The 16,729-nt window shown below is 34.7% G+C and overlaps 2 protein-coding genes across 2 annotated transcripts; both read right to left on the bottom strand.

Annotated features, from left to right (window-relative positions):
• Window positions 1-718: 718 nt before the first annotated feature.
• On the bottom strand, window positions 719-9,100 carry LOC120628615 (interferon-inducible double-stranded RNA-dependent protein kinase activator A homolog). The gene is made up of 8 exons (XM_039897077.1): window positions 8,917-9,100; window positions 7,711-7,920; window positions 6,552-6,705; window positions 6,208-6,325; window positions 5,386-5,516; window positions 4,885-5,045; window positions 3,975-4,109; window positions 719-3,514 (listed from the first exon to the last, which is right to left on the bottom strand). The coding sequence occupies exons 1-8, from the start codon at window positions 8,917-8,919 to the stop codon at window positions 3,266-3,268; spliced, it is 1,161 nt and encodes a 386-aa protein (XP_039753011.1). The 5' UTR covers window positions 8,920-9,100; the 3' UTR covers window positions 719-3,265.
• Window positions 9,101-11,817: 2,717 nt separating this feature from the next.
• On the bottom strand, window positions 11,818-16,729 carry LOC120628803. Its single transcript, XM_039897424.1, has 4 exons — window positions 15,914-16,729; window positions 15,773-15,841; window positions 12,570-12,659; window positions 11,818-11,877 (listed from the first exon to the last, which is right to left on the bottom strand). The coding sequence occupies exons 1-4, from the start codon at window positions 16,712-16,714 to the stop codon at window positions 11,818-11,820; spliced, it is 1,020 nt and encodes a 339-aa protein (XP_039753358.1). The 5' UTR covers window positions 16,715-16,729.

The raw sequence follows: 16,729 nt of genomic DNA, 5'->3' as shown, positions 1-16,729 counted from the left end.
CATAACGAAAGTGTTCCCCTCGGAAACATACGGCGGACTGCCAGTAAAGTTAGTGGCCTCGTCGCGTTATGGAGCCTAAAGCAGAGTTCATCACGAGTGGACTATGTGTTCGTCGAGCTCCATAAACTTCAGCAAGTATGGTATAAAGCTCCAATTCAAGAATAATTTGGAGGCATTAGCACATTTGCGAACGTTCTATTTTTCAGCGGTTTGGACAGGATAGGCCGATTTATTCGCTTCCTCGTCGTACCACCAACTCGTTCTTCCAGTGGCACGTAAAGAAATCTCCATTATTCATGTGCATCTGTAGTAATATTGTCAGCTTTACACTATTTTGCAGATAAAAAAGTCTCCTTTAATGATTGTAACAGCCACAGCTAAAATAAAAATACATTTCTAAGCAACACCAAACTTTATTGTAAGAGCAGAATAATGCATAGCAAAAAAATACATCTTTTATAATGAAACAACTACATATTTAAGCGAGGGAGGAAATATTATATTAATTTTTTTACTAGTGTCAATAATCTAGGTATACGTTAATTACATTTAAAGTAAAACCAAGACTGACTAAACATAAAAATATAACAAGTGAACTTCGATGCCTCGATGGTCGGACATTATAATTTTATTTAGTTGGTCTTGGTTGAACAGAACTCCATTCCTTTACTCCAAATAAGTCTTTTCTAACTTGAACAGTGCGATGTTTATAGTAAGGGCAGGTCGAACTCACACCATTCAATTTAAAAGAAACTGTGTGAGTGCAGAGTCCTCGTCGTTGCGCCGCGGCGAGCGACGACGACGCTGTACGGTAGAATTGTTACAACCTCTATACTTTGCATTAAAATAATGCCCATTTTCACAGGCAAGGGATCCTAACTTCGCATCCGTTAATTTCAGTGAGATACCTCACTCTAACACCTAGTTCTCAGCTTCCCTGCAAAGTTTTCCAACATTGTTTAAAAAAGAAAACCTATACGATCACTGGTAATATGAAAATAAATTCAATCTGCAACCCTGCCTCCGCACCGGAGCGCAAGTTGCCTGCGAGTTCCAACCCTTGCACTTTGTACCAAACGGCAGAACTACAAAGCAAAGGTCGGGCAGTTCGTCAACAAGACTGTACCAGCTGAGAATATTTTTCCGTTTAATGCTCAGCATGTTAGAAAAATCCTTAACACACCGGACAAAGAACAAATCAAAACTATAGTGACTAACTAAAATACCATGGATTGGCTACTATACTTTGAGTACTTCATAATAATTATTATAATACATTAAAAGCTAACATTTTGGGTAAGTATGATTTCATTTTTATTTAATATTAATGCAAAAACATGCCTAAAATAATGCTGAATATTAAACTGGAAATTTATAGTCCACACTTTTTTTGTTTTTTTTTTAAATTATTTTTATATATTTTTTTTTGTTTTTTTAATTTTTTTATTTATTGAGTAATTTCCACGCTGGGAAAATTACACTAATTCTATGCAAAGTATAGCTTGTATTTGTAATATGACCACTCCATACTTTGTTTCTTTTATGTTTACGGGCTATGCTATTTACTCTCGCACATTAGCAGTTAAAAGCATGCACACATTTGTAAATTTTTGTACTTGTGAAATAACGTTTAACATAAACATAGGCTTTATAAAAAAAAAAGTTTTTATCACTATCATTTACCAGTCTATCATTTATTGCTTGTTGAACATTTTAAATATTAAGGCACCATTAAAACACAACAACTTCTCAGAATTTGTCATAGAAATGCACGATGTTCAAGTACCTGGGTATGAGATTAGTATAAAATAAAATGGAATAAAATCCAATTAACTTGATCTGCATTCGTGAACTTTTCTGAAACGGCTTTACTCAGGCACCTGTCTCCAAAATGTGCAAAGGAGAATGCCGGAGATAATATGGGATTTGGTTTCACATAGTACTTATAAGGTGCCTTCATGGAAAATATCTCATTTTGAAGGGTTTAATAATCACAATACATTACCAAAACCATCGAAACTCTAGTTCGCCGGATTTCAGAGTTACAAGCTGAAAATGAAGTTGGTGAATTAAGGTTATTTTTGACACATGCGATTATTGTATTGATGGTACGGTCATAATATGTATTTTCGTTTTGTATTGTTTTTTACGTACACAAGTGACGAACATCTTTTGATTTTTGTAAGTAGATTTAAACAACATGACGAAAATAATAGAACCACTAATTTATTTACTTAAAAGATTTTTAACCGTCGTCGGCTTGGGATTTAAGAGATTTAAAAAAAAAAACAAAAACTTGATTTTGATACCAATTTGAATGAAGCACCAAACAAAACCGTGTTCCGGCATTCTCCTTTTAAGGAAGTATTAGTATCCAGCAACATTATTGATCTTGATACGAAATTTGCAATGAGTGAAATACAACCACAATTCAGTCATGTTTTATACTGCAACAAATAGTTGGCAACCCATCACAAAAGTTATACATTATTATGCGGCACTATGTACAGGATAGGACCCTATTCCTATCCGTACCAGTTTTAACAAACCTTGAGTTTATCTTTGGTCTGAAAAAAAACCAAAGAAGGTTCACTGCATTCATTTGTACACAGAAATACATGCAACTGTTTCTATTTTTGAAGAGAATTAGAATTCACAAGTAGCGCACTGCAAATATGCCAGATAGACAGCATAGCCCGAAGTGCTGCAGCACATGGGCATTTTATTTGCCGTTCAAATTGATAGTGGTAATAAAGATTAGTACAGACTCGAGACCTGGCGACATCAACCACAGACCATCGTGCGGCAATCTAATATCGTCGACGTTTAAGGATCAGACTACACAAGTCTGGTTTTACTTAGTATGATGCAGAAATTATAAAATAGTAGTAAAAACGCCACGAAATTTCAGAAAAAGAACCACCTCTATTATGCTATTGGAACCTTACTAAGTTTAATTAGCTTTACTTTGAGACCAATATATTTTATATATTGGTCTCAAAGTAAAAATAATTGTGAGGTGAAGTGACGCAAAGTGTACTGATGATTAGTTATAGTAATATTGCACAGGTTCAATTTACGAGGCGCATACAAAAATCGGAAGACTAGTAGATCGAACAGTAATGTAATCAAAGCCGTATAGTCTGACCCCATTGTGAAAGTATTCCGTTGGAAGAACTTTTGTGGTCATTATTTATTTATCATTCACATAGGCATAGGTCGACACTAGGCGTGAACAATTGATGTCGCGAGATTTGGAGGTGTTTCACTTCTTTGTCATTATCTTGAGGTACTCGAGCGCGTTCTGGGCGGCCGAAGCCTGGGCGTCCTTGCTAGTGAGGCCAGACCCGTAGCATACCGCCACAGGCAAAGTAGACAGTTGTACCAGGCATTGGCTGCGCCCAGTCATGGATTTCTCTTCAATATCCACATAGGTTACCTCGAACGATTGTTCAGAAGCAATCTCTTGTAAGAATTGAACAAAATTAAAATCCTTGTTGTTCAATGGAGTCACCTGCAAATGCAAGGATGGAAAGTTAATTATTTACATATTATACTTATAACAAATTATAGCTTTTTAAACCTAATAGTGCCGTTATTGTATCAATTTAGAAACATTTCATAAATCTATAGATTCACCATTGCCCAAATCAGTTTTTAAGTATGTTATTTTATATTTATAAAAAAAAGTTCTAAACATTCATAAATTACCACCACCAATTTATAAGCTTACACCACCAACTAAAATTTAAATAACGTTTATATTATTTTAATATTATAAGAAATAGATTTTAAACACAACATAAGTGGTTTTTCTCTATCTACAAATGAAAGATTAAGACTGTTATTTGGTAAGATTCAAAATAGATTCTAATACACCAAACAACAATCAGCATGTGTGTACAGAGGTACCATGCATTATTTCACAAACAGATGCCAACACAGCAACCCATGCATATAGAATCAAATCATACCTGCAACTTGGCCAGGTTCGGGCCGACAGACTGTTTAAGGTGTTTGTGAAACTGTGACACCTTGTGGCTGTGACTCGTTGTGAGTGTGGAGATTTTACTATCTTTCAAGTCAGCATAGCGGGCCGCCACTCCGCCCTAGAACACACAACACACCAATTTCACAACACAAAAGCAGGGCCACCCATACTACATGAACACACACTTGTTACACATCACTGATTTAACAGACTAATTTTTGTATCAAAAACCAATATTTTCTTGACGTCTTTTTCTCTAAACTCTCTTGCGAAACCGCTTCTTGGCGGTTATACTCCAGAACAGAATTGCAAATACACTTGTCAGTTGAAAGTAGAATAGTGGCCGACAGAAAGATAGTAAAATACCTGGCCAAGTGCTATCTGATGACCTTTCAGGCGAACGAGAGTTCCACCTAACACATATTATTCTTTGCTGTTTGTAACATGGGGATTATACTGGTATTAGTAACATTAATATATTTTATGTTAACTATTTATTTTTAATAAGAGTTAAAAGGGTTTTTTTTAATGTTTTGTATCGGACAGTACAGAAATAAAGTTCAACCCTCTTGTTTGCCCCATCAATACCTGTGCAAATATTTTTATTTTTACATCATCACAACAAACAAATATAGAACAAATATAGGTTAAAAATCTTATCTTGTTTTCACTATCTTGGTGCTATTTGGTAATATTGTTTATGGATTTTATACATTACAATTGATTTAATCATTGCAGTGAATTCCAATAAAGATTAGTGTGCATTATGTTCTAACACTTTATGTAATTTGTTATCGTTATGTAAATATGTAAAAAATATGTAAGGCAAAAGCTTCTTCAATCACACACTTCACATGTACAAAATAATTGAAAATGAACACTTCAATACACACCTCTTCCTCAGGTTGGAAGGATTCCGGCGGGTTGTCCTGCAACGCCTGCCACATCTTGTAAGCTGCCTGCCGTTTGGCCAGCTTTTTAGACTTTCCAGTGCCAACTTCACGGCGCTTCAGCAGCGTGCATACCAGAGTGAATTGGCGCTCATGAGGCAGACCTGTTACAAATTAATAGCATTTAAAGAATGTATACATGAAAATTTATTGTTGTTGGTGCATTTTGAAACAAGTCATCACCATAGACTTGCATAGAAGCTTGCCATATAATTTTGCACATCTTTATAACAATTTTTGAATAAAATTAATGATTTTATAATGAACTCGTAAATTAGCTTTCCAACTAAAATTGCAGCTTAACGTTTTAAGCTAGTACAGACCTTGTGTTCCAAATCAAATTTAGCCATAGCTATCTGATATTATGAGAGGTGTGCATGTTTCACCTACACTATTCAACAAACAGTTGTATGCTTTAAGTTACATTATTTTCAATGAACTTACGCCTGGTAACATTTTCGTCGTTCTCCGCGTGGTACGAGGGTGGTGGCCAGAAGCGAGACATGCACAGCTCCTGCAGCCAGCCTACAGGATTGCCCATCAGCTTATCTTCGAATGACGATACCACAGTTGTGCTGAGATAGGAGGTCACACAATGGCTTTAGTCAAAACTTATTTTATTAAAAAACTAGGCAGAAATAAGTCCGGCAGAAATGTCTGTCTGTCTGTCCCAAAAGTGTATTCTATAGATAGTTTATTATGAAATAGTATACAGGTAAAAGACAAAAAGGGTAGGGGCTGAACTTCACTTTTGGGTGGACGAGTTTGAATCCCAGCATGCACCTGTAACTTTTTTAAGTTACATGGGTTTTAAGTAATTAAAATATCACTTGCTTCAACAGTGAAGGAAAACATCGTGAGGAAATCTGTGTACCTGAGAGTTTTCAATGTTCTCAAAGGTGTGTGGAATCAACCAATACACACTGGGCCAGTGTGGTGGACAACACCCTTCTCTTTGTGGTAGGAGACCCATGCTCTGTAGTGGGCCTGTAATGGGTTGATATGACAGTGACAAGTATACCATTTCCTTAAAATTTGAATTATGCATTACTTGTACTATATAGCCTAATATAATTTTCTAATTGTTCCTCATCATTAGTCCATTACTCTGAGCCCACTGCAGGGCGATTCCAAAAAGAGTTATAGGATTTGCAGACTTTGACAGTAATTATTATAACAATATGAGAAATATCTCTGGAACACAAATTACACTGTCATAACAAAAATTGCTTACCCATCTCATATAAACCTGATAGTGTTACTTACTTTTCTGGCACTGTTCCGTTGGTGGACTGATCAGCTGGGGTGGCTCCAGTTAACTTGTCCAGCAGTGCTTTGGCAGCGGAATGCTTGGCTTCCTTCTTTGACCTGCCAGTGCCCATTGCTGTATAAGAATATCATCAGTAAATTAACCTAGTATTATAGCAATAATCTAATATTATGGCAAGTTAGTCTAGTCTCTCTAGTCACTGCTGTAACTAATATATTATTTAATAAAATATAATTAATGCTAAAAAGATTGTAAATGGTGTAAGCACCACTTATAGTTAAACTTTTCAAGAATTAATGTAAAACAAAATTGCTTTCTATAATTTATATTATAGACTTACCCACTAAATCAGCAACAGTGACTCTGTAGCGGAAAGTAGGCTCATGAATCATGCCCTCAATCTGCACCAGTTCATACTTGGGCACAGTCCCACGTCTAGCCAACAGCTCTTGAAGCACTGAGACTGGGGTCTTCATCGGCAATGACTCCATTTCCTGATAACAATAATACTATCAGTTGAAGAAATTCACTGACTTTTTCTATTCTTGAATTGTTCAATGTGGTGGATAGCCTTAAACCCTTCTCAGAGGAGATCCATGCTTTGGAGAGATTAGAAAATAGCTTGTTAATGATGACAATGATGATAAATACGATAGATCATCCAATAGGGCAATATTCCAGTGGATAGGACTTTGGCTTCAGTCAAAAAAAAATCAAAATTCATTTATTTCAAGTAGGCCACTTGTGAAACATAATAAGCACTTTTGAAACATCAAGTCTGTCTGTGTGTAGTGACTCTACCACAGTAGAGGCTTCGGTAGGCAGATTCTACGGAGAAGAAGCCGGCAAGAAACTCAGCAGTTGCTCTTTTCCAACATCGACAATTTCTATTTAACATTTTAACATTCATTTTTCTATCTTGTGAGAGATGAAAGCGGAGCTGGATGCTTCCAAGCATATTCTTTAAACTTATGCATTGCTAGTTCAAAAATTACCTTAGGAATTATATTATAAAAGCGTGTACTCAATCCCACAAATTACTTCTGTACCTTTCGCAGACAATATGCAGATGTCACTAATTTATGGACCATTTCAATCACTTTCAAGGGAGCCGGGTTTGAACCCAGCAATTAAGGAAGTAAAATCAATATTTTTATGTGAAATTAATAGAAATGAATTGTCTCAATATCCACTGATTAACTTAGGTCTTCTGATGATATTTCTACACTAGTAAGTTTCGGAACCCACTTTTAGTACCACCTTTGCACCCTAGCACGAAGTACCAGTACTGGTTTCCGAGTAGTTTTCTGTTTTTTATGGCAATTAAGTTTTTGTATTCTATTCTAGTCAGTGCTACTTCTGACTAGTATTCAATGATTTTTGTTTTACGTCAATCTAATTTAAATCTTTTGTATGCACCCTGCACTTGTTTGATATTGTCTATCATACTAGTTAGACAGTTACTAAGCTGATGGTAGGTATATTATTATAAAAGTTACCCTCTTAGCAGCTTCATCCAGTGGCAGACGTTCCAAGTTGTTGGGTGGCTTGGGGCGGTTCTGGTAGCGGCGGCGCGGACCATGGGGTGGGTGCTCACCGTCTGGCCCCGCGCCGTGCACTGGCATCCCGTGTGGCACCACTCCAGGGACCCCACCAGGGACCCCCCCGTGGACCACACCAGGATGGGGGTGCACCACACCTCCGTCCATCTGATTCGGAATTTTATAATTTATATTGAGGTTTTAGTGTACCGTGCGATGATGGCAGATCGGAATACACTGCCCCTCCTCTGCCCGCGAAATTCGTACTACTAAAGAAATAAAATGTAGAACGAGCAGCAGTATTATATGTGCTGCGATCTACTGTGATCACCAAACCTGCAGTGTGGTGATTATGGGCAAATCCTGCCATTGGAGAGGTATTTAATCCAGCAATGTATTGTTTTAGGCTATTGATGATATGTCTTCAAATATTGGAGGCCGGTTTTGGTTTAGAAACAATGTTTATTTATTTTTTTCACCAATGTTAAGTAGGCTAAATAAATGTTGTAAATTGAGTATGCTGTACAGACTTTTAGTCATCTAAGTACTGTTAGAATTCCGATTCCATTGATAAGTCTGAAAAAAACTAGTTATGTAGTTACTATTCTAATCAACAGGAAGGAATACGTATCAACAAACATAACCCCAAAAAAATATATATTTATTGGGATAACTTTAAATCAAGGGGTATGTGTAATTTCTGTATGAAATGTATTCTGGTTGCGTTTGGTTGAATGATAGTGACGACGTACACAAAATCCAATTTCCCATCTTAAACGCTGATAACGATTATCGATTCCACCAGTAGTCTTAATCGCCTGCCGGTTTTGCTTTTGAAACTGACATACATGTATTGTGAGCAAAACATAAAGATAAATATATTTATTTCTTCTCGGATTTTAATCAGAAACTAGAGGAGTATCCTATTCAGAAACATGTGATTTAGAAGTATGACATGGCGACCGGCCATTACCTATTACCGTTCTCAAGATGGCTACAGCCATGCCGGTAATGATGCCATTGAAAAATGTGCTTGTAATACCCTTTGTGTACGTATTATTTCTTTTAAATTATCATGAAACGTGATCAATATGTTATTGGTTAATACATGAACCAATCTATTGCTCCCGAAATCATGAAATAAAGTCAATGTATGATACTCACCATTTTATGTAATCTATCCACAGTTGCAACTTTATCGAAACCACGAATCTTAAAACAGGATCGGATTAGATATCCTTGTAATTACTACTGCAATACACGAAAACTGAAAATAACGAAAATCGTGAAAAAATTTCTAAGCACGGTTCAGCTGCTGCGGCGAGTTAATTTACCTTAAAGTTGCCAGTTCTTGAATTAAAATTAACCGTATAGATTTCTACCTATCACTACGAACTGAACGGTATTTTTGAGTTATGTATCAGCACTACCTATATTAATTCTACTATTGTTTACTACTATTTCTACTAAATAAAACACTACAAAAGTTTACAACATGGCAACATACAGTTTAACTGCCCGCGAATTTTAAAAACTAATGAAGGAAAGGCGGGAACTTTCGAGTAGAGAGAGCGCGTTTTTTGAGTCTCGTAAAATTTTTGTTGAAGTAAAACTTCTTTAGGCGCGACTAGGGTAACTCAATTTTTTTTGACGGAAGTAACGCTTTACGCATACATAATAATAAAAGTTTTACTTCAATCGCGCGTAAAGGTTACATGCACACACTTTTTTTTAGATGTCTTTTTGGAATAGTTTTATGTAATATAATCTTTTGGTTCGATTTTGTTATTATATAAGGGGAGAGGGAGTCTGAAGGAACGCGGAGTGGAAGAGGAAGGAGTTCAAAAGTTCATCGGGTCTTTAGACGCCAAGGGCGAGTATGAGTCTTCGGTATTTGCAGCAGAGACGGAGGGCGAAGGCACCAATAGTAACCAGGGAAATCGGGATTGGATGTATGAAATTGTTATGTTTAGAATAGAAAATTTATAGGATTTTCGCTTCGAAGTTTCCCGCCTTTTTTCTATTCATTGACAAATTATCAGAGATTAATAAACCACCAAAGATACCCCGTGCACTACTCAAGAGATTTAAAGAACACGGAAGCTTACAAGATTATATGAATATATTACATCAACAATTTAGAATTTTGAATTACCCGAATTAGGAAAAATGACTCTACTGAAGACATGGCTTTATATCTTACTATGAAATTTAATATGAATATTTTTATTTTAGAATATTAAAGTTTTAAGTAACCAAAGAATACAAATAAAGTCTTTAATTTCCAGACTAGGATTCTGTTTCGTGGAAAGGAAACTTAAGACATGGGTTAACGCCTTCCAATGAGATTGAATATAAATATAAAACACTAAAGAAATGGCTGTACGGAGAAATACCTTTGCCCTTTCCGTACGAGAAAGAATAAACAAAAAAAAATATTAAGACCATAACTTTATTGAAGACAAACTCAGATTAATGAATAGAAAATATAAACACAAACAACAACTATGGTGCCTTTTTGATTAAGAAGCGTCATCCACGATTGAATTGATATTTTTTTATTTTTTTGCTTAGATTTTAATTAATGTTGTTTAACGGAAATGAAAACTTAGAAACCGATGCTTTTGGTTTGGTATTGTACCTATCAAATTATTATCATGTTCAACTAATTAACGTGCCATTGTTACACAGAGAGCTTAAGCCCACCACACAGTACCAACGCAGGCTGGCAGGCTTGGCTTAAATAAAAAATGTAATTTTGATCGTTAGTCACTATTTTAAATTCAATACAATAAATTGGTTATTTTATGACAGCGTTGCACACAATTTCGTACGCGTACGTAAATTTTAGAGAAACCCTTTCATAGCCGATAACAACACCCTAGAAAGAATTTATCTTTTGAATTTGAATGGCAGTAACTTTGGGAAATGTGGAATTATGGAAAGATTTCTGAAATAAAGAACCTAGCGTTTGTTACCCGCCGCATGCTATACGTGGCTGCCGTGAAAATCCCATCAAAATCAGTCCAGCCGTTTTGGAGATGAACTGACTGACAGATAGAAAGACTTAAATTAAAAAAAAAGATTGTTGTTATATTATATGTTGTGTATTGTGATAATTGTACCATAAATACATTTTTTCTTTATTATTATTTTTTTTAGACGTTTCATTTTTAATTATAATTCTATTGTTATTTTCATCTTTCAAGAAAAAACTTTATAAAGTGTTGGCCTTCATTAGGTCCTGTTTGATTTCTTACAACTTTAATAACGCTTATTGGACTGACAAAAGATTTTGCGTGTAAAATATGAATGCTCCTGTAAACCACCAATGTAATATGATGTATTCCAGGACCAAGTACACTGTGTTACTCTCCGTCCTTTTAACTAAATCTATGCCAAAAATCGTGTGGTGTTTCCTTATTTAGGGCATGAAGGCAGGGAAAACAAAAGAAAAAAAAGATTTGAAAGATAAAAGAAAGAAGAAAGAAACACACTTGTGTTTGCCTTTTTTGTTCGTTTGTTGCATTTATAATGCGACCATTAGTTAATAAATCGTTTGGTTGCTTTGTTGGGACGTTGAAGGAAGGGAAGGGAAAGAAGGGAAGATATATTTTGCTGTAAAAAAACTAGTATTTCTGCATAGTGCTTTTAAGTGACTGAAGAACGATTTTTCAGTTTTATTTTCTTCATCGCCTATGTAATGGTAACAAGAAGCGAGTTCCAAAGTTCGACTCGGGATATCAGCTTTGATGCCTTTGGGTCGATCTCTCCTGGAACTTGTATCTTGTTGCAGCTAGCTAGTTGCAGAAGAATTTAGTTTGGATTCAGATAAAAGTACTCTGCCATGCCATTCACTGCGCGCTATTCGGAGAAATATTTAAAAAAAAACGAGTTATTAAATTCAACCGATGAGTATTTTTAATAATGTAAATTGTTTCTAGTTTTGTTTTTCATTCTTCTTCATGTGGGGGGTCTTGGTCAAACTGGAAGCAGACTTGTTTTCTTGGTTTTGGCATAATTTAAAAAGTATCTGCATAAAAAAATAAGGACACACTTTGGTATTTATACTTTTTTATCGAATTGAACTAAAATTATTAAATACATCGTCGCAGACGCTAACATCTGAAATTTAAAAACGGAAATCAGTATTGCTTAATAATTACAGTATAATTGTAGTTGTTTAATAAATACGGATAACTAATGTTAGTCTACATTTATTTAACATATTAGGATAGTAATTTAACACCTAGTTTTAGATAAACGATATTTTTTTAAATAAATAGGTGAATTGTTAAAAATCGGGAAGATAATAAAAAAAAGGGATTAAATATCTGTTCTAAATACAAAAAAAAGGCAGACTTATTCCAAAATTAGTAAATGGTTTTAGCTAAAGTCATGGCGGCACTTAAAATTGTGCCGAATATATCTAGTAGGTACCTAAATAATCAACAAATCTTAGCGATCAAAATTGAACTAGCCGTCGCAGAACGAAATTTTGTCATGTCTCTAACTAACTGGCGACCTCCGCAGCAAAACGAAGGTCGAATACGTCCTCAGGAAAAAAAGAGAACGAGAATTTTACATTCAGATGCGGTTTTAATTTTGCTTATCATTTACTATTTAATTTTAAAGTTTTATTAAACCCTAATTATATTTTACTATATCTGATAGGTAAAGATTGTTTTTTTTGGCTAATGTCTAATGTAACATTAGCCAAAAAAAAAACAATTTGGGATAACTTTGTAGAAATACGTAGTTAGAAAAACACTAAATTATACAATAACTATAAAAAAAAACAACAAGATATATCTTACATTATACATGAGCGTAGCATCAAGTGGAAAATACTCGTATACAGTCATTTCAATTCGTTGGTAAGACATAAGCGATGAAAAATGTTGAATCTGTAAGAGTGCTAAAGTGAATAACCTAAAGGGCATTAGAGACTAAACTACTTGCCTACATTCCGCCATCTTGATTTTATTTTTCGAATTCACGGATATTATTTCCAAAAACGGGTAGTTAACATAATTACTAACAAAAAATAATCTTCAACAAAAACTCGTAAAGTGTCACATTTGGAAATATATAAGCTTCCAAAGTTTTAATTTTTTCACTACTAACTTTACTTTCAAAAAAGATAGTTAGCGTAGACAAAAAAAATTTGGACAAAACCTTTTATAGTCATCACATTTTGCAGATATATGATCCAAAGTTTTTTTTTTTTTGAAATTTGGAAATACATGATTTTTCTTAAATCATAGTAAATACTTTGTTTGACGGAAATATACATCCACTTTTAAAACAAAACATTCAAAAGGCCCATCCGCATAACTATATCTTTTGATCCATGGCTGGCATGGCTTTTAGAGGTTTTTTTATTTTAATATAAAATTAAATGACATATCTTTATCTAATATAGGTAGGTACTATAAACCAAAGTGCAAAAATCAACTTCATTTTTGGCAAAGAGCTCTAGCTCTTTGCCAAAAATGTTACTCCGTTAAAATTAGAAGCCTATGTTACTCCGTTAAAATTAGAAGCCTATGTTACTCTCCATCCTTTCATCTATGAAAGGATGGAGAGTAACATAAAAACCTTCTTTACCAACATTCCCGTCTCCACAACAGAATCATTAAACTCTTCACCAGATATGGCTCTCTCTCTATTAAAGGAAAATGTGCCTGAGTGTAACCATTCTTTTAAATTCACGCATGTTAGTGGCTCTGACGTTATTAAAGCCTTTAAATTATTAATTAATAAAAAAACAAATGATCTGTGGGGCATTTCCGTAAACGTTGTCAAATCATTAATTGATATTGTTGCACCCGATTTAGCCTTAATATTTAATAATTGTATAGATTGTGGTGTGTTTCCTGACTTAATGAAACTTAGTAAAATAGTTCCATTGTTTAAATCGGGTAGTACTTCTGACCCCACTAACTTTAGACCAGTATCCGTACTACCCACTTTCAGTAAAATCTTTGAAAAACTCATTTTAAATCAATTACTTTACCATTTTCATAAGTATAATTTACTTCATATTAAGCAATTTGGTTTCACACGGGGTCGCTCAACAATCGACGCAGGTGTTGAGCTAATACAAAACATATTTGAAGCCTGGGAGGAGTCACGTGATGCACTTGGTGTGTTCTGTGACTTATCTAAGGCGTTTGATTGTGTTCAACACGAAACGTTAGTTAGGAAACTACACCACTATGGAATTCAGGGTGTAGCTCTAGACTTAATGAGTAACTATCTACGCGATAGAATTCAGAAAGTCGACGTGAATGGAAAACGGTCTAATGGATCAGTTATGAAAATAGGTGTCCCACAGGGGTCTATATTAGGACCATTTCTGTTCCTTATTTACATTAATGACCTTCCTTACCTTGCCAAGGATAAACACGGGATAGTTCTGTTTGCCGATGATACATCACTGACTTTTAAAATAAATCGACGTGAACTAGCTTTTGACGACGTAAACAACTCTCTCGCTAAAGTGGTACAGTGGTTTGAAGCTAATAATTTGGTTCTTAACGGAAAAAAAACCAATTGTATAAAATTCACTTTACCTAATGTTAAACACGTGAAAACCACTGTACTACTTAATAATGAGGAACTGAAACTGGAGGATACGACAGTTTTTCTAGGAATAACGTTAGATTCTAAACTTCAATGGGGCCCTCATGTAAATAATTTATCGAACAGGCTTAGTTCTGCTGCCTATGCGGTAAAGAAGATACGCCATATGACCGACGTAGAAACTGCTAGACTGGTATATTTTAGTTACTTTCACAGCATTATGTCATATGGAATTTTACTTTGGGGTAATGCTGCTGATATTAGCACTATTTTCGTGCTGCAGAAGAGGGCTGTTCGTTCTATCTACAAAATGGGTCCGAGAGAGTCATTGAGAGATAAATTTAAAGATTTTAAAATAATGACAGTGTATAGTCAGTACATATTTGAAAATTTAATGTACGTCCATAAAAACATTTCTAAATTTAAGAAAAAATGTGACTGCAATAATTTAAACATTAGAAGTAAGAATAAACTTACAGTGCAATATACTAGGTTACATAAAATTCATAATTCGTTTAAAGGAAATTGCATACAATTCTACAATAAACTACCAATTGACATCTTGGAGATGTCTCTTAAAAAGTTCAAAGTTTGTATTAAACGTAAGCTTATAGAAAAGTCCTATTATAGTATAAAGGACTACGTAAACGATAAAAAAGCTTGGGTGTAAATTATTGCTCTAACCAGGTTGCTCTTCTAATAATTTAAAATTACATTGTGAGATGGCGATAACAAAAAAAAAAAAAAAAAAACACCCGGCTAAGTTTGTTGTGGGCTTCTTCTTAGACCGGGACGCGTTTGGAACCCTCGTAGCTTTAGTTTTAAGTTTACGAATGTGGTTATCGCCATCATCTCACTACCGTGTAATTCTTATGTACGCATCAAAAGTGCCACCTGTGGGCCTACTTGAATAAAGATATTTTTGACTTTGACTTTGACTTTGACATAGGCTTCTTTTTATCATAGGAAAACAAACGGTTTCCACGAAGTTAGTAAAAAACTGTGATAAACTGTGTCGTAAAACGCAGGCACTAGGCTTTTTGAATTATAAGAAGGACAAAGATATTCAATGAAAGGCTGTATTAGTAAATTACAAGAAACAAAAATATTATTAAAGATTCAAATTGGTAGATAAAATAGGCTATACTTTTAATTTAATTAACATTATAATAATAATAATTAACTATTAATTACTATTAATTTGGTCTCTTATCGATTTTATTAACATAATCGTATCAGCGTTCTGCGCTAATAATATTTTTTTTTATATTCGACTGATTTAAACAGACTATTTAGTAGTAATACGGCAGGAGGATGGAATGTTTTGTTTCGGATGATGTGTTTTTTTAAATAATTGGTAGGTATTTGCCAAATTTTCGATTTCAAAATTTTGCGTAGGTACAATAAATAATTTGAACTATAATGAGCATACCTCTAATAAACATCTTAAATCCTGATTCTCCGTTGGAATGTTGTGCAGAGTTTGACCAATTTTCAGTGCCTGAAAATATTCATTTTTAATTTAGAAATGTGCTTTATGTAATAAAAAAATTGCAACGCATTATATAGGTACCTCCAGCTTTAGCAAGTTACCAGCGTACGCTAGTAAATAAATTTTCAAAATTTGATAAATTATCCAAATTGAACAGTTGATGACATCATGTGTTGTGAGATTCTTTTCCACCACAACACCGTGGTATATAATATGTGCCTCGCTCACCATCGAATGAAAGCACTGTATTGCAGAAGCGAGAATCGGTCCTTGAAACGCCTCATTTATGTACGTTTTTATTTCAAACGCTTTAACGTAAGCCAACTCCATTTGCCGCAGTGTAACAAATTGCTTTGATTTCACCTTAATCACACCATTAGATATACTTTTCTTATCTCTTACAAGTTCCAAGCAATGTTCGTTTATGTTGGTTAACAAAGCAACTACCAACATAACAAGTACATAGTACAAAGCAAGAGTGACGAACTGTATTATTTGTGTTAAATCGAATGTCAAAGCGACGAGTATCATTTTCCACAAGCTGTTGTCCCTGGTGAAGTTTACAACAAGTTGCAATGTTAAAACAGCAAACAGGCTGCCCATGGCTATAAAGTTTACTTGAAATTGTAGACGAGAAAGGATACTTTGATTTCTTCTGTTAGGCGGAGTATCGTACCAAGTTGTTGTTACCGTATTTATAATCTTCAGATAAGATGCACGATTAAGAAAAGCAGAGATGTATGCGACCGCGCAGAACATCACCAGTGAGACCAATTCGAGTACGTAGTTCATTTGAGTCATTAAAACTTCGGTCATCGAAGCATTCTCGCTGGACAAAAACACATCCTGGATATGCAGGGCCAGGAACGCAAAAACAACCATAACGACTGTTATTCC

Source organism: Pararge aegeria, chromosome 13, assembly GCF_905163445.1.
Source record: "Pararge aegeria chromosome 13, ilParAegt1.1, whole genome shotgun sequence".
NCBI lineage: Eukaryota > Metazoa > Arthropoda > Insecta > Lepidoptera > Nymphalidae > Pararge > Pararge aegeria.
This window is presented reverse-complemented; position numbering and strand designations above follow the sequence as displayed.

Bases quoted from the DNA above. Each gene is read 5' to 3' on its own strand.
- LOC120628615 (XM_039897077.1), bottom strand. The intron at 5,517-6,207 runs GTAAGTAACACT...CTCCTATCTCAG, and splicing joins AACGGAACAGTGCCAGAAAA to CACAACTGTGGTATCGTCAT. The intron at 4,110-4,884 runs GTGTGTATTGAA...TGTGTGTTCTAG, and splicing joins CCTTCCAACCTGAGGAAGAG to GGCGGAGTGGCGGCCCGCTA.
- LOC120628803 (XM_039897424.1), bottom strand. From the start codon at position 16,714: ATGGTTGTTTTTGCGTTCCTGGCCCTGCATATCCAGGATGTGTTTTTG. The intron at 12,660-15,772 runs GTATGCTCATTA...GCACTCTTACAG, and splicing joins ATTTAAGATGTTTATTAGAG to ATTCAACATTTTTCATCGCT. The intron at 11,878-12,569 runs GTAAGATATATC...TTTAAATTTCAG, and splicing joins ATGCTACGCTCATGTATAAT to ATGTTAGCGTCTGCGACGAT.